The 19,345-nt window shown below is 42.1% G+C and overlaps 10 protein-coding genes and 1 non-coding gene across 11 annotated transcripts; 8 read left to right on the top strand and 3 right to left on the bottom strand.

Moving 5' to 3' along the window:
* Positions 1–796: 796 nt before the first annotated feature.
* PUMCH_002197 (uncharacterized protein) lies at positions 797–3,745 on the top strand (the record flags this gene model as incomplete). The annotated part of the gene is made up of 1 exon (XM_063021211.1): positions 797–3,745. One exon carries the CDS (start codon positions 797–799, stop codon positions 3,743–3,745), a length of 2,949 nt encoding a protein of 982 aa, XP_062877281.1.
* Positions 3,746–3,826: 81 nt separating this feature from the next.
* On the top strand, positions 3,827–4,363 carry PUMCH_002196 (uncharacterized protein; the record flags this gene model as incomplete). Its single annotated transcript, XM_063021210.1, has 1 exon — positions 3,827–4,363. The coding sequence occupies one exon, from the start codon at positions 3,827–3,829 to the stop codon at positions 4,361–4,363; it is 537 nt and encodes a 178-aa protein (XP_062877280.1).
* Positions 4,364–4,648: 285 nt separating this feature from the next.
* Positions 4,649–5,890, top strand: PUMCH_002195 (uncharacterized protein; the record flags this gene model as incomplete). Its single annotated transcript, XM_063021209.1, has 1 exon — positions 4,649–5,890. The coding sequence occupies one exon, from the start codon at positions 4,649–4,651 to the stop codon at positions 5,888–5,890; it is 1,242 nt and encodes a 413-aa protein (XP_062877279.1).
* Positions 5,891–6,150: 260 nt separating this feature from the next.
* On the top strand, positions 6,151–7,575 carry PUMCH_002194 (uncharacterized protein; the record flags this gene model as incomplete). The annotated part of the gene is made up of 1 exon (XM_063021208.1): positions 6,151–7,575. One exon carries the CDS (start codon positions 6,151–6,153, stop codon positions 7,573–7,575), a length of 1,425 nt encoding a protein of 474 aa, XP_062877278.1.
* Positions 7,576–8,052: 477 nt separating this feature from the next.
* Positions 8,053–8,820, top strand: PUMCH_002193 (uncharacterized protein; the record flags this gene model as incomplete). Its single annotated transcript, XM_063021207.1, has 1 exon — positions 8,053–8,820. One exon carries the CDS (start codon positions 8,053–8,055, stop codon positions 8,818–8,820), a length of 768 nt encoding a protein of 255 aa, XP_062877277.1.
* A 199-nt stretch (positions 8,821–9,019) lies between these two features.
* On the top strand, positions 9,020–10,708 carry PUMCH_002192 (uncharacterized protein; the record flags this gene model as incomplete). The annotated part of the gene is made up of 1 exon (XM_063021206.1): positions 9,020–10,708. The coding sequence occupies one exon, from the start codon at positions 9,020–9,022 to the stop codon at positions 10,706–10,708; it is 1,689 nt and encodes a 562-aa protein (XP_062877276.1).
* Positions 10,709–10,809: 101 nt separating this feature from the next.
* Positions 10,810–12,084, bottom strand: PUMCH_002191 (uncharacterized protein; the record flags this gene model as incomplete). Its single annotated transcript, XM_063021205.1, has 1 exon — positions 10,810–12,084. One exon carries the CDS (start codon positions 12,082–12,084, stop codon positions 10,810–10,812), a length of 1,275 nt encoding a protein of 424 aa, XP_062877275.1.
* Positions 12,085–12,605: 521 nt separating this feature from the next.
* PUMCH_002190 (uncharacterized protein) lies at positions 12,606–14,222 on the top strand (the record flags this gene model as incomplete). The annotated part of the gene is made up of 1 exon (XM_063021204.1): positions 12,606–14,222. One exon carries the CDS (start codon positions 12,606–12,608, stop codon positions 14,220–14,222), a length of 1,617 nt encoding a protein of 538 aa, XP_062877274.1.
* A 165-nt stretch (positions 14,223–14,387) lies between these two features.
* PUMCH_002189 (uncharacterized protein) lies at positions 14,388–16,166 on the top strand (the record flags this gene model as incomplete). Its single annotated transcript, XM_063021203.1, has 1 exon — positions 14,388–16,166. One exon carries the CDS (start codon positions 14,388–14,390, stop codon positions 16,164–16,166), a length of 1,779 nt encoding a protein of 592 aa, XP_062877273.1.
* Positions 16,167–16,221: 55 nt separating this feature from the next.
* On the bottom strand, positions 16,222–17,862 carry PUMCH_002188 (uncharacterized protein; the record flags this gene model as incomplete). Its single annotated transcript, XM_063021202.1, has 1 exon — positions 16,222–17,862. The coding sequence occupies one exon, from the start codon at positions 17,860–17,862 to the stop codon at positions 16,222–16,224; it is 1,641 nt and encodes a 546-aa protein (XP_062877272.1).
* Positions 17,863–18,406: 544 nt separating this feature from the next.
* Positions 18,407–18,488, bottom strand: PUMCH_002187. The gene has a single exon. It is a non-coding gene; the product is annotated as a tRNA-Leu (tRNA).
* Between the last annotated feature and the right edge of the window lie 857 nt (positions 18,489–19,345).

The following is a 19,345-nucleotide window of genomic DNA, read 5'->3' as shown; positions in this document are numbered from 1 at the left end:
TCACAAAACAAACACCGCTTAAAAGTTTCAGAATTTCTAATGTATTCGTGTAGGGTGATTCTCGGCTTCTTCGGTGATTGCTCAAGAATTGAAAATGTCACTTCAATCGTATGTGGAGGCAATCTGAGAGCAGATTATGTTAATGACGATAATTGTGCATGGGCCATGTGCCAATCCCTATATTTTTAATTGTATAAAAGGGTAAATTTGTTAGTAAATACGAAGAAACAAAATCAAAACGAAACTCATAAAGTGAGAATGAGTTATCTTTTTTGGCATATCATGGGCAAGACGACTGCTAAGCCAACTCAAACGTACGCGAGGCGGTCAATATAACGTTCTTCAGCTACATTTAGTATAATTTTAGTTTATTAGTCTGTTGCTACACTGGATCATGATTGGAATTTGAACTCAAACACCTTGTTGCTTGTGTTCGAAGGATATCCTCTGACAGCATTAATCTCGACCATATGAAATTGAAAAAAAAAAATTGAAAGAGTTTGGCTTGCGATCGGTATCTTGCTTTCTAATTTATATGTGTCAATTGACTATGATCACATCCATCTCGCCATCGCGTTTCCTGGGGTAAATCAAAACATTGGGATACCATTATACTCATTACTCAGTCATTGATCATCACAACTGCGATCACTTTCTCAATCTTAAGTGGCAATTGAGCTTATCTGGACCAGCCATTGGCGAATATTAAACCTCAATACTCCTCATTTGTCATTCTGGCTCTTAGGAAGACACTCAACCGTCATCTTGCAACTTCTCGCCAATACCATCTCCAAACATGCCTTCCGACTCCGGTTCAGAGTATATGCTGGTTGACGGAGACTCTTCTGGCTCTGAATACGTCTCAGATATGGATATCGATCCCCTTCTCAGTCTGAGCACAAATGCTAAACCTGCTAATGGACAGACGAAACTGGCAAATCAGGATATTCAACTTGCGCTGCTGATGCTTAACTCAGATGATGACGACGACGACCCTGCATTTTCGGGCCCAATTATATTCTCCGATAGCGAAGATGGCCATGATGATTTGGGCGACGGCTACTCTCTTCGAGATGGTATCAAGGGTGCACAGGGTTTTAAAATTCGTGGCAAGCTGAGGTCAGCTGGAGGGTTCCGGCGAAGAGCTATGAATGCTGCTGATCCTGCCAATGATCCTGAGATTAGAAGTCACATATCGAAAGCAAATGAGGCGTTTGTTATGGGTGAGTTATCTACAGCGTGGGAGCACTACTCGGAAGTGATCAAACTAGATCCAAAATGTTTCGTCGCATACAGGACTCTCGGAGAAATTTGTCAGATGCGGAATCAAATGAATAAATGCTGTCTGTATTGGCTCTTAGCGGCTGAGTGTGGTGAGGCAGATGACCAGTTCTGGGGATTGGTCGCTGAGCTAAGTGTTGAGCTAGGACATATTACTCAAGCCATCCACTGTTACACTAAAGCGATTGCAAAACTGGACGGAAAATCCGGGCATTTCATTTTGGAACGTTCCATGCTTTATAAACAAATTAAACAGTATGGACGTGCCCTCGAAGGATTTCAGCGCTTGCATAAGATGTATCCTACTGACAATTCCATTGTTAAGAACCTTGCAAGTGTTTATGTGGAACAGAAGAGATTGAACGACGCCATCAATTTGTATATTCGCGTCCTCGAGGCCAACAGAAATCCTCAGCCTAATGTCCAGTACCCCAAATTCAGTTGGTCTGATTTGAACATCATTTCTGAGCTATTCCAATCGCAGCATTCTTGGCGCCCTGCAGTGAAGTTAATTAAACTTGTGGCAAGGTGGAAACAGAATCGTGAGGATGAAACTTGGTGGGATGAGCAGGATGATGACGCAGAATTTGATGAGCAAAGAAGAAGAAAGGTCTTATTCGCTAAGAAGCCGACGCAAACAGAGGCGTTCATGCATAGAGGCTTTGAACTTCCCATTGATATACGGTTTAAGCTAGGCTGCTTCCGGTTAGAACTTGATCAGAAGGACGAAGCAATAGCCCATTTCAGATATCTATTCAAACAGTCCCTTGAGGAGGTAGCAGATCTTTTCTACGATGCTGGTTGCCTTCTAGAAAGTAAAGGCTACTATGTGGAGGCCATCCAATTTTTGAGCTCGTCTTACACCCCCGAGGAAAACAAAGAGCTCGGCCATATTCTTGGAAAGTGTTTGCTAGAAGTTGAAGACTACATACGCGCAAAAGACACATTGTTGAAGGCGCTTTTTCTAGATCCAGAAAATGTTGATTTGAAACTTCTTTTGATCGAGGCATACTACCACACTGGAGATATGAGCAAAGCAGCGAGACTAATGGAAGAGGTTTCACAAACTCGTGTATCTCAAATTAAAGCGCGGACAGCTGCCCAAGGAGAGGAGTCGATCTATGATGAGGATGACGACGAGGGCCTCCAGGAAGATAACTTAGCCCTTATCAAGAATTCTGTTCACGGTGTGGAGCAGCGAATTCGATTATCTCAAGAAGAGCAAATCCAGATTGAAGTCAACGCAACAAAAATGGCCCTTAACAAATTCAATCGTATGAATCGATTGCAAGAAGCGATTGAAAAAGGACATCATGTTGCCGCCTCTGCTTGGATGAAGCTTGCATCACAGCTTATAGAGATGTTCATGGAAGTGAGGAGCTTATTCCCCAAAAACCGAAGAACGACTTTTAAAGGCATTCATACGTACAAGCGTAAAAAGTCGATGGCATTTGATGACAAATTAATGCGTCTTTACAACTTGTATGAGGGTATCACTCAGACAGACAATTCCAAACTGGAATTGGTTTCGCAAACGGAGTACAGAGGTCTTTCATATGATCAATGGCTCTATATATTTATCCAGTACGCTATGCTTTTGCGTCAGTTTGATAATAATTTGGAAGAGGCAACACTGATTTTAAATGTTGCTCAGGATGTGAGTGTTTTTGTTCAAGACAAGAACCGACTCATGCTACTCAGAATGGTTCGTCTAGTCATTGCGATAGTCCAAGAAGACTATCCCGTAACTGTTCCGAACTACGTGCGGTGGTTACTCGTCTCTGGCCAATTTTCACCCACCATATATGACATTTTCATGTGTTGTTTCAGTTCTGGTATCGCTGCATGGGCATCCTTCAGCAACTACAACCACCAAAAGTACTTTCTTCGGCATGTGAAAGCTTATGACTCTTTGCTCACATCTACCAAAATTTCTGGTGCCGCAAACCTCACAAGCGAGGTTAAGGGCCTTAAATTGAGCAGGGAACACCCACAATTACTTTACATTTATGCTTGTTTGTTGGGAAGCAACAGATCCTATTCTTCGCCTATCGTGTACTTGACTAGGGTCTATCGTGAATATTACAAAGATCCTACGATTTGTTTCTCATTGGGTTTAGCTCATGTACACAGATCTATGCAAAGAAACAGTTCGAACAGACACCTACAGGTCCTTCAAGGTTTGAGCTACTTAATGGAATATCGTGAGGCCCGACTTATTAATGCCACCATATACGAGAAGCAAGAAATTGAATACAATTATGGTCGCTTATTCCACATGATTGGACTTCCATCACTTGCAGTCAAACATTACGAAAAAGTTCTTGATTTTCATGAACAATTATTGGATGATCCGGAATACGATATGCTGATGGAGGCGGCCTATAACCTATCTCTCATCTACACTATCAACGGGAACTCCAAAAAATCTCAGTCCCTCTATGAGAAGTACCTAACTATCTAAGATATCTGAGGTGTGTTTGTGCAGGTCCATCGATCCAGATACTAAAACCAACTCTACTCTTCACGTATATTAATTGCGGAAATGGTTCGCCTCAAGCACCGATACATTCTTTTTGACATTCTCTATCCCCCGGTGAAGAATCCCTCTACAGGTGAGCAGAAACGAAAGTCTGCTGCCTTCAACAAAAGTCCCAGGGATTGTCTTTTACAACTTCACACTCAGACACCAGCCACCGTGAATGGACGAGTCATTGTCTCACTACTAAAGACAGTGATTGAAGACCATTTTGGGGAGCTAGCGTCTGGGACGGTTGCCCTGCTGATCATCGTGAAGTACTTCAGTAATAGAACATCCACTGGTATCATCCGATGTAATAGAACAGAATTCCAAAAGGTAGTTGCTGCATTGGCACTTGTCACGAAGCTCGAAGGCTACGAGGTTGTAATGAGATGTGTTCATGTGAGTGGAACAATTCGCAAGTGCGAGGACTTCTCTATTAGAAGGAACAGAGAACTCATGAACGAGATAGGAAAGGGAGATGATGAAGAGCTCCTCAATGAATTGATGCAACTGTTTGGGAAGCATGATGATGCCGACGAAGGTGATGATGAAATGTAAGTGGGCTTTCTTGTGCACAAATTTTGAAGACAAAACCAACCCTCATTCATGTTTCGTAGCATATCCTATGCATCCTTTTACTATGATTCTACTAATAACTGAAAGAAATGCCATGCATGAGCAAGTATGATAACGTGGATTGGGTTGACAGGCATTCTTGCCTCAGAATTGAAGATTGCAGAAGAGGCGCGACATCACAAAATTGAAATGAATGTATATCCACACCTAAAAGAAACTTTTTTCTAAAAATCTGAATGTACGTTATCTAATTATTGAAAGATCTTGATGCTGTCCATATCAATGGTTGCCTTGCATCTAACCTGCACCACGAACATACATCATAAAGCTAGCTCTGCCACCTCACAACTCCACCACCTGCCCCACATGGCACTTTCGAGCATCCTAGAAAAAATACAGCAGAAAGGTATCATTCGAAATGCTCCAGCATCACAACATCCATCGCAATCACAGGCTCTGATGCCAAGTAAGAAACCACAGACTGCTGAAAGGGTCATTGACCCTGTCGTGGCTCGCTTAAAAGCAGCACGAAAGGCCGAACGAGAAAAACAAGAAGCTTTACTCCGACAGAAAAAGGGGCTTGCGCCAAAGAAAAAGGTAGACAACTCTGCTCCAAAGAGAATACCTTCAGGAAAAGCCGATTCAAAAAGTACCACTAGAAAAGATGTGAGAGGAGACAACCTACGAAATAAGAAAAACCCACTTCACAATTTACCTCCTCGGACTCCCTTGCCTCAGCAGCCCAAAATGTCTTTCTCAGAGCTCATGCAAAAGGCCTCATCCATAGATCAGAGTAAACTCTCCATTCTGATACAAGGAACTAAGGATAATGCCGATGGAAAGCTGCAGACTGCACGAAAAATTCAGCCTGGTGCTGACAAAACATATACTTCTCAACAGAGAAACGGTACGAAGCACCTTATGGCTAGTGGTACCGGCAGAACACATTCACCCTCTTTCAGACAACCTCAGCCGTCAAAAGCGGCCTTGAGTAGAAGCTTTGCACAAAAGAAACAATCTTCCATACAAACGCCGGCAAAATCTGCTCAGGCGCCAGCTCCTCAGAGAGCACCGCTTCCTATTCGAAAGCCGTCTTCACAACTTCAGGAACGACTCAAAAAGACTGGAAACAAGCTGGGATCAAGACATCTTAGTCACTCTTCCGGCTTCAAAAATAGGGCTTACGAGGAAGGCAACTATGACGATGACGATGACGATGACGAGGATGATGATGATGACCTAGATTCCTTCATTGCATCTGAGGAAGAGGCTGAAGAAGAGGCTGTTGACTATGATAGAGATGAAATTTGGTCAATGTTCAACAGAGGTAGGAAAAGAACATACTACACTGGTGACTCCGACTCTGACGATATGGAAGCGACAGGAGCTGAAATTCTCGCCGAAGAAGCTCGCTCCAAGCGTAATGCTCTAGAGGAAGATCGTAGAGAACAGGAAGAGGAAGAGAGACTCGCTTCTTTGAAGAGAGCTAGAAAAAAGGGAAAAGCTTGATGATTCATCTTAACTCGAAACGTGTCATCTGAAAATATCATGTATTTTACATCAATATCAATCTTTTGTTCGGTTCAGCACATGATGAACATGTATTAAGACTGTGGTCATTGGCGTTCTTCTGTGTTTAGTTATCACCTCTTCTTGTACGCAATTGAATTTTCTTCTATTCTCAAAAATTGATTGCGATGGTTTCGATCGGCACAACTTAAGTAGAATTTGTTCACCATGTCTCAAGCATCTCCGCATTTCTATAAGTGATGGACTACAAAGAGATTCTTAAAGACCTACGGAAAGAGTCAAGTTCTGTAAAGGCCAGGTTACAATCTATCCTCTTTGATAATGAATACGTCACACGTTTCGCTGATCAATGTTTAGTTGCGAATGAGAGATGTGGACTGTGGTACGTTGACCCAAAAGAACTGACTCACTCAGCGTACTTCAAGTCGACTGATGGACATACGGGTGAGTGGAAATTCTCCATGCGCCGTTTGAACTTTCATCTTCTTGCTTTATTAGGTGAATTTCGCAACATAGTTTTGGTGGATTCAACCAGGAAGGGCAAACTAATGCCAGATGCCTTGCTGAAGACGGTGCCAATCTGGTGCGCTGTTTTGACTTACATCATGTACGAAGATGACGATATGGAGATTCCAAATGATTGGAATTCCTTAAAATCGGATAATTGGTTACTCACTCCGCCGGAAATGGTCTCAAGAAGTGAGCATGCCGCAATAGCAAAAACTATACCTCTTCATGCAAGAGAGTTAAAACAATTGGGGCTCATTACAAAAAATGCTCTCATAGCGAAATTGGGATGCAAGTCTCCAATTCTTCCGCTGTGGGTGTACCCTGGAAAGCCCTCACAGAGCTTGGGCTATCGCCCCAATTGCTTCACCGTATGCTGCTTGACTACATCGTACCGTACCAGTCCTGGATTTGTAGTTCCAGATTGGAACTATCTGTATCCATATGTTCAAGGCGCTGGAGATGACCATGAATTGTGGGCTTCCCATGATTTGTGTGGAGGTGCACTCAGCCCTCTGTTCTTTTGGACCAAAGTCTTGACTGAAAAAGAGGATGATTCGCGAATCATAGATGATGATATGAAGATTTATAGTTGGCTAAGTGAACAAGAGTTGAAAAATAGACTCAACCAAATTTATCTCGATCACTCAAAGTCCACCAGTTCAGACAGTTTGAACCTTGAGGTCACTCAATTAGGTGAGTCCGGGTTATCCATTGGAATCATAAAGGGCAATGTCTCCTTTGACACTTTCCGTTTGGGCGCTGAATATTCTATAGTGATAATTCTTTCGGAGAAGTGGAGAGTTATTGATGTTCCACAGAAGTGCTCCACGAAGGTTCTACAGTTTCAAGTTGAATCGTCAAAGAAAGGCTCAAAAAAACTCCGCGAGATTCTACCGCAGATTCTCTCCAATGTTGGGGAGCTTGAAATCAACGAGAGAGTCTGTATCGCATGTGATTCGGGCCAGGATTTAAGTGTCGCAGTTGCTTTGTCTCTTTTGTGCCTCCAATTTGATTTGAAATGGCTGCGAACAACAAATCATCAAAGAGTGAACAAAGATATAATCAAACAGCATTTGGCGCTTATTTCAGAACATAGGCGTGTCAACCCGAGCCGTAACTCACTCCAAAGTGTTAATGCAAGCATCTTGGGATAGTATCATGAATCAATGACCCATAAGAATCTTTGAGACTGCGCAAAAAAGACACTTCAGGCAATAATAGATTCGTTATGCTGTGGCTCCCTTGTTCCAGCCATTCTAAGAAATACAATAGTCGAGCCTTTATAGAATAGCCTGATACGTTGATTTTCGCAAGCATTAAGTCAATTGATTAGTCATCTGTCGTTTCTATTCTACTAGTTCCTTTTATCATGTTCAGCTGTGGGCCTATATGTTTCCACTCAAGTTAACACACCACTGGACAGATGATAATACTACTATTGCTTAGACAATGAGATAAGGTCTCGGAATTTAAGAGCTATCATCGATTCACTGGTTTTTTTTCTCCTGTCTCCTGGCTTTTCTCATTTTCTCATTTTCTCATTTATTTTGACGTATTTCGGGATGTCCAACCTCACTGCCGATCTGCGCGATTACTTATAATGAGACCACTTTCTTTCCACTATCGCAATCATGCCAAAGCTACTTTGTCTTCCCGGATTTCTTCAGAGCGGCAGTATTTTTGCTGAAAAGTCATCCGGTCTCAGAAAGACCCTTTCTAAAAAGTTTGGGTATGAGCTCACCTACATCGATCCCCCTGTGACCATTTCCAGTCTCGATAAGCTACAATTTCCCTTAGCACCAACAGCCGAAGAAGCACAAGAGAAATGGAAGGATGTCGAGAAAGCCAATTGTAATCGTTGTTGGTGGATTCCTGAAGGTTCGGATCCATACGTTGGGTTCAATCAATCGCTAGAGACTGTAGTCAACTACATCAAAGAAAATGGCCCGTACGATGGAATTGTCGGATTCTCGCAAGGTGCAGCTATGGCCGCAATTGTTGCCAATTCTATAGAAAGACTTTTGCCGGAACACGGTCCGTTCCGAGTAGCCGTGTTGTTCTCCTCTTTTGCCTTTGTCCAACCTTTGGACAGCTCGGTCAACTTATCCGATTTGCATTCTCTGGTTTCAGATATGAGCCAGTATACTAAGATGGTGAAGCTCTACGAAGGAATGGAGCAATACTTTACTCCAGGTTCTTCCCATACTAAATTCATCTCCGTAATGGGTTCTCAAGATATGGTTGTGCCTGCCATCCGTACAGAGTATTTCCATGCTTTGTATCCCGAAATCGAGGTCGTACAGCATGATGGAGGCCATTATGTGCCAAATAAAAAGGCCTTCTTGACTCCTCTTGTGGAGCTGATAGTGAAGGCAGTAGACTCAAAACCTGCTCTTTAGAAGTCATTTAAGGCCTCTGAGTAGTGTAAAATTATAGACGATCACAATAGAAGTTTTAAACATCATGTTCATTTTGTATTGCTAAAACAGAGATTAGTTGCAATTTCATTTTTGATGGATTCTGTATGTACATCTCACCAACCTCCAACTTCCATTGGATCTATACATATCATACCACACTTTACCATAGTTAGTCGCTATGGCAGAAAGCAAAGATGACTTGGTGGACTCGGTTTATCAATCCGAGCTAAATCCTGGCTCGGAGACGTCCAAAACAGGAAGCCCAATTCAAGGAAACGAATCCACAATTGCATCCACCGACAATGATAACAGCACCAAGAAGCGCAACATCTCTGAAACGTATCCCAACGAATCTAGCAAAACACTGTCTTCTGACCCTCATTCGGCTCTATCTCGGAGAGGAATCTCCCACTCAACTCAGCATAAAAAGGCTTCCGTATACACAGACACAAACCAAGAGGTTCCAGCATGGATGCGAAGCAAGCTCGCCAATGATGCAGCTCATAAGTACGATAAATACGGTGGCCGCCGCACGGTAGAACTGACAATTGCTCGTTCAGAGGAAAGTAAAGACCCTTACGCTAAGTATGCATCACCAAAAGAGGATGAAGCTACGCAGCTGCAGCCAGAAGATCCCTATGCCAAATATGGCGCCCGTCCTAGACAGCAAGCAGACTCTCGAGTGATTAGACGGGATCCCGAGCCCGAAAGAAAACGTCGTCACAACAGACCGGAGCCTGTGGAGAATGTAGAGGAGCCCATAGCCGAAGTGGCTGCTTATACGTCTGTGCCTTCGCTCAAAGGGCCTGGCAATAAGACCGACTACAAGACATTTCAAAGTAACATATCGCACAAGGAGAATAAGGACATCAACAGTATTGTTCGCCAACATTACAATCAGAGAACGCATCAGTCAAAATTACAGGGTTCCAGAACACGCTCACCAATATACAAGATGCGAAACTTCAATAATGCAATCAAATATATCCTTTTGGGTAATTGGGTGAAGCGCAGGGCGCCGAACGCCCCATTGGTTTTTTTGGATTTGTGCTGTGGTAAGGGTGGAGATTTGAACAAATGCGAATTTGTCAATGTTGATCAGTACATTGGTATTGATATCAGTGATGCCTCTGTGCGCGAAGCTTTCTCAAGATATTCCCAAAACAAGGCACGTTTCATACCTCAGAACCCACAATCTAAGCGGAGTCGTGACTCTAGAAGATACAACTTCGAAGCTTGCTTTGCTACTGGTGATTTATTCTCATACACAATCCCTGAGATTCTAGAAAAGAATTTTTCTGGTATCATTGATGCTTTGTTTCCTGTTGACGCTGTCTCAATCCAATTCTCATTCCACTACGCTTGGGAAACCGAGGACAAAGTGCGCACGATTCTCACAAATGTCAGTCGTTCATTGAGACCAGGAGGAACTTTCATCGGTACCATTCCATCCTCTGACTTCATTCGCAGCAAGATTTTGAAGAAGGAGTTTACTGAAGAGCGCACCTTTGGCAATGATTTGTATCATGTCCGTTTCGAACAAGAGCCTCCTGAAGATGGCCATTTCGAATCACCTTATGGTAATCGATACGACTACTTTCTCAAAGATGCAGTTGATGATGTTCCAGAATACGTTGTGCCTTTCGAAACTCTTAGACTGCTTTGTGAAGACTACGGTTTGATTTTGAAATACAAACAAAATTTTCCTGACATTTTCAATCTGGAGATTCCAAACTATTTTTCAAAATTGAATAAGAATTTGGTGGATGGAATGAAGCGTGCCGATGGTAAGTATGGTGTTGAAGGTGACGAAAAGGAAGCAGTGGCTTTTTACATTGGATTTGTGTTTGAAAAAGTTGGAAACTAACCGGATGATAATTGACTCTAAAAATCTGAATATTATATCATTAGTAATTATTAACTTAGGAAATTATAGGTTGAATTGAAGTAGAGAGTTGAGAAAGACAATCAGCTCAAATAAAAGCTTATCGCACTGAGCACCACGAGTGCCAATACAAACAATCTTCCACGAGTTGTAGTGCTTAGCCAAAGAGCATTTCCAAGACACAAATCGCTTATGGGTCTGAAGAAACTTTGTTGCATTTTGTCCAAAGGAGTCGACTTCATGTAAGTCTGCGTCGGTCCGCTGACCTCGTTTTTGTTGTCAATTAGCCTGAATTTCTTAGCATTAGCAATCTCGTGCGCAGGAGGAAGTAGGACTAGATGTCCGTTCTGATCAATTATCGAAGCTGGAGCCTCGACAGGGATGGTGATGTGTAGGAAAACAGGACGATGGTCCGATCTGAGGTACAATGGCATACTCATATACTTGTGGGCGACAGGGGACATGCCTCTTCTATAGGTAGATTGATACAAAATTCGATCGCACCACAGAGGGCTCCTCAAACTGTTGTAGATAGCAGTTCCCAAATGATACTTATAGGTTGGTGGAAAGGATATATAGGGCTCTTCAAATCCCAGAAACAATTCGCCATTTTCTCTTCCAGCTGTGAGCTCGTCATACTTTTTCACAAGAGATACAATATACGCAGTTTGCTTATCATCAGGCTCCAAGGGATCGACCTCACGATTCAGGGGCAAATTGAGGAGCTCGTCGACAGGAGAAGTACCTTTTTTTGAAGTTCTGAAGTTCAAGTCGCCCATGAAGAAAGAGTGACAATTGGGTTTTAGAAAATTGTAGTTGTCGCCAAAGTCCATTGCTCTCATGACAGATTGAAGATTGGCTAGGCGGGTTTGATATTGTAATTCTCCCTCCAATGCACAAAGGTGCGCATTTGCGAATGTGAGCTCTGTAATAGATGTGTCTTCCGAAACGTATTGAATTCTGAGGCCCACAGCTCCTTTTGTCAGAGTACAAAGAGTTCCACATGAAGCATCGGCAAACCTGGCATTGGCAAACCTCAGCACAAAAGGTGTGATAGCGACTATACCAACCGCACCGCAATTGTGCATTCCCACCGTTGTGAAGTCGAAGTTCTTTTGGTCGGGCGAGCTATACTTCTTCTTCAACGCCAGGAGAAGTACACGGTTTATATCGATCATATGCTTTTCTACTGCTGGCTGGAAACATCCGTCCAAAATTGAACACATTTCCTGAAATCCAAATACGTACAAGTCACATGGATCATCAGGAAAGTTTTGGACAAGAGACTCAGTGAACTCATGAGCATTGAGACTGAGCTTGCCCAAATTGAAAGAAAGAACGAAGAGAGGAAGAGACATCTTGCCAAACTAAAAACCCCCTGTGGTGACTACAAAGGATATATGTGTTGAGATGTTACGATATCTCTTTTTGTAGTTAAGTAGTGGTCTGTGAGACTCAGGTACCGATAAGAGCAAGTGAAGTGATGTTCACAGCCTCCCTCAACTACAAGCACGGTGAAGAGACCCTTGAATAATTAATAGAGTCATAAAATCTGAGTATAATTGAGAGCGATTCCTATCGGATAAAATATTTAAAAAAATGTTTTTCGTGTTGAGGAAATGAATGTGGTCTTTGACCTGAACGGTCCTAGAAAAGGTTCTGTGGAGTATCAGACCCTATTTCAGTAATTAAGATCTGACGAAGTGCAATAGGAAATGAAATTAAGTTAGGTTGCATCTTTATCTGTGAAGTTGTGTGGACGTATAATTGTGGCTGATCAATTCAAAGACGTGAGTAGATGTAGCTGACCCCGACGAAGTAGTTTTTTTTGAATGAAGGAGAAGAAAAACTTTATTCTTCTCGGTATTAAACAAGATGTATGGTATTCTTAATTACACCGTGTTTTACAACGACATGTTTGTACTCGGTGGTGCCTCATCTCTACCCCAGTTTTCAGCCGTTCTCCAACAACAATAGTCCAATGGAAACACAGAGGCAGCTTCTCGAAGAGTTAGATGTCTTGGAGTGGGCTATAAGTCAACGCTTTAAACGCAATCCATTACTTGCCCAATCAATTGGCCTTCTGATATCCGATCCGATTTTCGATGGTTCTTCTAAGAGATCACATAAGGAAACATTGACGCAGCAACATGAACTCAAGTATTTCGCAGACCAGCATCACGCGAACAGAATTCGTGTGATCAAGGGTTTTGAAAGAAAGGATATTGATTTGGACTTGGCCAAGTGGAAAGATCCCCAACGCAAGTTTGAATTGCTTTTGCAATCAATCAAAGATGTTGATCTGCAAAATTTAGATCAAGCAAGCCAGACTGACATCGATTTATCCAAACAGTTTGCTATGTATCTGAGTGCCCCAATTGACGATTCACATCAGGCAAAAAAGAAGAGAAAATATTTCCTCTCAGCAGCATCGGCACATATCAATGAGGTGATTGACACAGCTTTTACAGCCTCCGAGATGTACGGAAGGTATGTCGATCTACTGGTATTCTTTGAGATGTATCAAGCTCTTGGGAGTCAATCAATAACGTATCTGGAGTATCTCAAGACGTTTCTACTCTTTGAAACACCATTCTCAGGGTCAGACTACCTCAAATACCTAGAATCGCTACTTGCATATTTAGAAAACTTCTATCGAAATATTCATCCCTTTCAAAAGATCGAGTATCCAGAGTTCTTACCTGTGATGCCTGATGATCAAGTCATAGCGGAGGGTGTGGCCAATTCTGAAGGTGGTGTTTATTGTGAAGCTTGCGATAAAATGTTTGCGAAAAACTCTGTTTATGAGGGACATCTTAGTGGCAAAAAGCACAAAAAGAACGCTAGCAAAATCGATTCAACCCAGTCATCAATTCGTGAGCAAAGTTCAGCGAAAGACCATCAAACCATTCTCCAGCAAAAACTCAAATTCATGGGCGAGAAACTTAAAGAGATAATTGATCATACGATCAATGATCACCGGCGCCGAGCCGGTCTCTCCGAGAGAGAACGTATTTTGGAGATAGTCGCAATACAGGGGGATGAATCTGACTTTACAGAACTTGAATCAGACTCGGACGGATCAAACAGTAGCAATGAAATGGACGAGGATAATTTTTATGGTAAAGACCTTCCTCTAGGTCCGGATGGTATCCCTATCCCACTTTGGCTTTATAAGTTACAGGGTCTACATCGCAGCTACATGTGTGAAATATGTGGAAACATTTCATACAAAGGACGTTTACTGTTTAACAAACATTTTACCCTGGCGAAGCATATTCATGGACTCACCTGTTTGGGAGTTGACGAAGAAGATGTTGGTCTTTTTTCTAATATTCACTCGATTGAAGAAGCTGAAGAGCTCAGAAAAAAAATTAAAAGAGCCAAAAGAAGGCGTGAAGAAGTTGATGAGGATGCAATTGAAATCGAGGATGAAGATGGTAACATCATGTCTCAAAAAGACTTTTTGGAGCTAAAAAAGCAAGGACTTATCTAAGTACTGTCCACAACGGCAGGACTCTTTTTATTTCTGTGAGTTTTGCGGTTTCAAAGACATTTTCATTTATGTTTCGTTATTTTCTGATGGTTTTGTTTGGCTCTTTTGCTTTACTTGCATTGTCTCCATGCAGTATCGTTACCTACAGATGTAGCGAAGAACTACATGAGAATAAGCCCGTTCAAGAGAGCTATATTCAAAATGTCGTTACCTGAGAAACGAGCTCATTCGGTCTCGGCATCCCCCTCGCCATCTGCATCACCTGGATTTCCTGTTAGGAATAGACCAGTTCGTGGTGCCAAAAAGCTCAGAGATGAGCTGGGATTTAGGCTTAAACAACAATCTGTCGACAAAGACTCTGTTAAATCAACCGGAGACCAACTGAAATCAATTCACGAGGAAGAGACTGAAGGTGCTCTGTACATTATTGAGGGTCCTTTGAGGAGGGTGACACCGTATTACTTCACTTACCTTACGTACTGTAAGCTCCGATGGAGGGACCGCAAGTTGGTTGACATCTTTATCGAAGAATTTCGCGATAAAAATCCAGAATTTTATCGCAAAACAATAGCTGCGGGTAAGGTGCTCCTCAACAAGAAACCTTCAAGTATCGACACTGTAGTGAAAAATGGTGATCTCATTAGCCATCGCTGTCATCGGCACGAGCCTCCAGTATCATCACGACCCATAAAGATCGTGTACGAAGATAATGATGTGATTGCAATTGACAAGCCATCAGGAATTCCGGTCCATCCAACCGGTCGAGTCAGATACAACACCGTGACAAAGATTCTTCAACATGAGCTCGGTTATACTGTTCATCCTTGCAATCGTCTTGATAAGCTCACGCTGGGTTTAATGTTCCTAGGGAAAAATCCTAAAGGCGCAGAATTTTTCGTGAAACAGATCCGCGAAAGAACAGTACGTAAGGAATACATTGCAAGAGTGAAAGGAAAGTTTCCGCTCGGCAATATCAAAGCAGACCAACCGTTATTTACAAGATCACCAAAGCATGCCCTTAACATTGTTGATTTCGATAATGGAAAACCAGCTGAAACTGAATTCAAACGTATATCATATGACGTCACCACAAACACTTCTGTGGTGAAGTGTCATCCATTGACTGGAAGAACTCATCAAATTCGTGTTCATTTGCAATATCTTGGGCATCCAATTGCCAATGATCCTATTTACCTGAGTCTGTATATCTGGGGGGAGGATCTAGGGAAAGGTGCCAAGGGAGTTGACCAAGGTCTAATTGACAGAATGGACACGATCGGAAAGACAAGAGCTACCTCATCGTGGATCAATCCGATAGAAAATGGTGAAGTTTTGAAAGACGAAAGCTGCGAGGAATGTGAAACTCCCTTTTACTCTGACCCAGGTCCGAACGACTTGGATCTATGGTTGCATGCTTACAAATATGAGGCAGCTGATTCCCTGTGGTCATACGAGACTGATTATCCCGAATGGGCAATCGAACCACATCACAAGTACATGAAGCTTGCCATTGAGCAAGCTCGCAAATGTGGTGAAACACAAACACAATTTAATGTGGGTGCTGTCTTGGTGCATGATGATGAAATATTAGCGACAGGCCATTCCCGCGAACTTCCAGGAAACACGCACGCAGAGCAATGTGCTTTGGAAAAGTACTTCGAAGAAACTGGGAAGACAGATGTACCTGAAGGCACTGTTTTATACACCACAATGGAGCCTTGCTCATATCGTTTGAGCGGCAATTTGCCATGCGTGGATCGAATTCTCAAAAGTAATATCAAAGTGTGCTTTGTTGGCATTCTAGAGCCCGACACTTTCGTCAAGAATAACACTGGCCGCAAACAATTGAAAGATGCTGGAGTGGAATACATTCACATCAAAGGATTTGAAGAGGAGTGCACATCCATAGCTACCTTTGGACACGATAATGAAAAAAATGGGTAGCTACATACATTGCACAAAATCATAGATTATAGAATTGAAAATAACTTAAAGACGTTCACTCATCAGCATTGATAACGACATTTTTTGTTGTGTAAAGAAACACGTCACGATTTGGTCTATTCGGGTTTGGGGTTGTAGCAGCAACATTAGTTTTTTTCCTGTGAATTCGCTTCAAATGAAATATTCTTCTGTGGTCATCTTCACCGAGCGAATCCCTGCCGCTTTGAGAAGGCGGAGTTTGACGGAATGTACTTGCTCGACTTCCTGGTCGAGGTAGCTCTAAACCGTATGCAATCACTGTGTCTGTTGCGCTCCAAAATCGGTCTTTAAATTTCGAAAAGCTGCCCTCTAATTTCGCCTTGGTCAGAACTCCGCTCTTACGGAAATTCAGATGATCGAGAGAGGCGAAGGCAATGTGAGAGCCGTTATGCTGAGCTGCACTTCCTTTTCGTATACCTTTGTCGGCAAATTTGGATGCTGTAGTTTGCAGGTTTATGGTGGCTTGTCGTGATAGACTATCAGAGGGCTTATCATTAGTGCTTTGGTCCATATCAGTATTACTGCTACCATCGTTATCATGACTTTCGTCAAAATTGACAGACAACACTTCGTAGTGACTACCAAAATCGTCGTCATTCTCTTCTTCAACAAATAGTCCCAATCTGTCGAGCTCACAGAGCTCATCCTCATAAAATTTCCTACCAAGAACACCTTCTCTCTCTTGGATTTTTTGGATTAACTGATAGCTATTGCACCATTCCCAAGGGAGAACAACGCAAACGACGTATGTCACCACAGAGAATTCATGAGCCCAAGGAGTGGTAACATCAGCGACAAAAAACGCCACCGGGGCGTAAATAAAAATTAATGACAATACGGTTATGAGCCAAATACCCCGATTCGCCAAGAGAGTTCTGGTCTTTGTTAGTGTGAACGCTGTAAATATGGTCGCATAAATGATATTTGTTGCGATGCGGACCAAGTACGTCAAAGATGGAAGAATACGCTTCACCTCTTTAGATTCTTCGAAAGGATGAAATTTCATGACACTCCAAAGGACTTGCGATGCTATTGCTGCTGAAACACCCACCAAAAAAATAATTCTCTTGTCACCTTGTCGGCTAAATAATCTCATGACCACTTGAACTTGATTAATTTGCAAGAATAGAATGACAACCAAATCGATAGCACTAAGCCATGTTGTGTTTGTCATTTCGGCCATGAGCTTCTGGCCATCGAAGTATCCATTTCGCTGCTGGAAGTGAAGACAAATGAGAGATTTTACCACTATTAGGATCATGTAGATCAGAGCGAACGAAGTCGAGCCCTGCAAAAAAAGCGAGGATTTTTTCAAATTGGTAACAACAAATACTGTCAAAAACCAAGTAACCACTGCCAGAAATGAAATGGAATAGAGAACCGGCACGATTCCATTGACAAAAGATCCAGGCCTCAGAGTATACTCCTCCCACCCTTTTTGAATTATCGGTAGTGGCTCGCTAAACTGATTTAAAATGAGATCGACGTTGGTATTGAGCATGGGAATGGACCCTTCGTAGCACTGCTGTTGAAAGGTTCCACTCAGAATGTATCTGACAGGAGTTGTCAAGTTTTGCGAGACGAGAATGCCCTCGTTGAGGTTGAGTGGCCCACACAGCGCATAGAAAGTCGGGCTATCGGAGTCTTGTAGAAACATGTCCCTACGTCATGTGGTTCGTGTTCTAGGTAATACTTGAGGTGGGGAATAACCATAGCCTAAACGAGAATATTGGAATAAAACCAGAGAAACAAACATTATTCTTCCTGGGTTTTTGTATTATCTTTCGTCCTGTACAACTCAATTAATGAAGTCTTACCTCGTTTTTTTTTTGTTTTCAGATTTGTCCATAATAGTACGAAGCATTCGATATTCTGCGAACCTATACTCTACCGCACAAGCGGGAACTATCACCTCAGTAAAATAAAAATAGGTAATAGTCATTCAACATAGAAGTAAGGAAAAATTTAAACATGCGAGTATCTCTTCCATGGCAAAGGGAAGTACGAGGCCCCAAGCCCTTTATTGTTCTTTGTTCTAATTCGCAAATTTCATTTAGATTACAAAAAGAAATAGGACAGTTGGCTAGGAAGAAAAGCTTCTGTGAAAACTACTGCAACAGATAATATCACAATTTTTGCAGCGTTGTTGAATTCAAGGAAAAAAAGAATTTCAAAAAAAGAAAATAGAGGAAGTAGATATCTGACTCCGGCGTGATTCGAACACGCGCATCTTACGATAACAGAACTTGAGTCTGCCGCCTTAGACCGCTCGGCCACAGAGCCTCTATTAATTGTTCGGGAGTGCCTGTTTTATATCATCAGTACTGAGCAGAGTACTGAGAGAATCTTGAGAAGTTGCAAGAATGATTGTTTTAAATAACATCAAGAAAGATTTGCATCTTGAAGTGTCAATAAATCCTCTTACTTCTTGCATTGTTTCTCCTGACGATATACAACCCTTGTATTACTCTCGACTCTGAACAACAAAAAGAATTCCAACAACAAAAAAAGCAAATACTCCTTATATTTTAGACCAATGCTAACGATACGAATCAATCCAGAGTTGAATATTTTTGGAAGGGAAGGCGAAGAAGAGTGATTTGTGAGGCTGATGCATGGTGTCAATGCTAATTCTACACAAGCAAAGTAAATTCGGTATCACAGAAGCTTCGATTCAACCAAAGGTAAATCTAAAAGAACAATTGTTCCAATGGTCAGCGTTCACCCGATCGTTGCTCTTGCTAAGACGAGGAACAGTATGAGACACAATGTCACTAAAAATTGTGATCAACCTGATTAACTCGAAGAAGATTTCGAGTGCTTATTTGATACTTGAACCATTTTGGACGTTAAATGAATACTGGGTCACACGTTCTCAGATGATGTCTCCCATCCTATTAACAATACCTTACTAAAGGCAGGATCGAAAACAAAACAATCGATTCGTGAAAATCATACAACCTAGAATATTTGAATTGAATTTCTTCATCTATTCCTCGCATCGATTAATTCTTCCAAATATAGCCCACTTGTCTCTGATTACAGAACACTCCATTGACTACATGAATAGAAACTCCGTCCAGATATAGAGCCCAGCTGCCCAGCACAAACAACACACGTCATTACATAGATTTTGTGTA

The sequence above is a fragment of the Australozyma saopauloensis genome, chromosome 3 (assembly GCF_035610405.1).
Source record: "Australozyma saopauloensis chromosome 3, complete sequence".
Lineage (NCBI taxonomy): Eukaryota > Fungi > Ascomycota > Pichiomycetes > Serinales > Metschnikowiaceae > Australozyma > Australozyma saopauloensis.
Note: the sequence above shows the minus strand (reverse complement) of the source record. Positions and strands in the feature narration are given on the sequence as shown.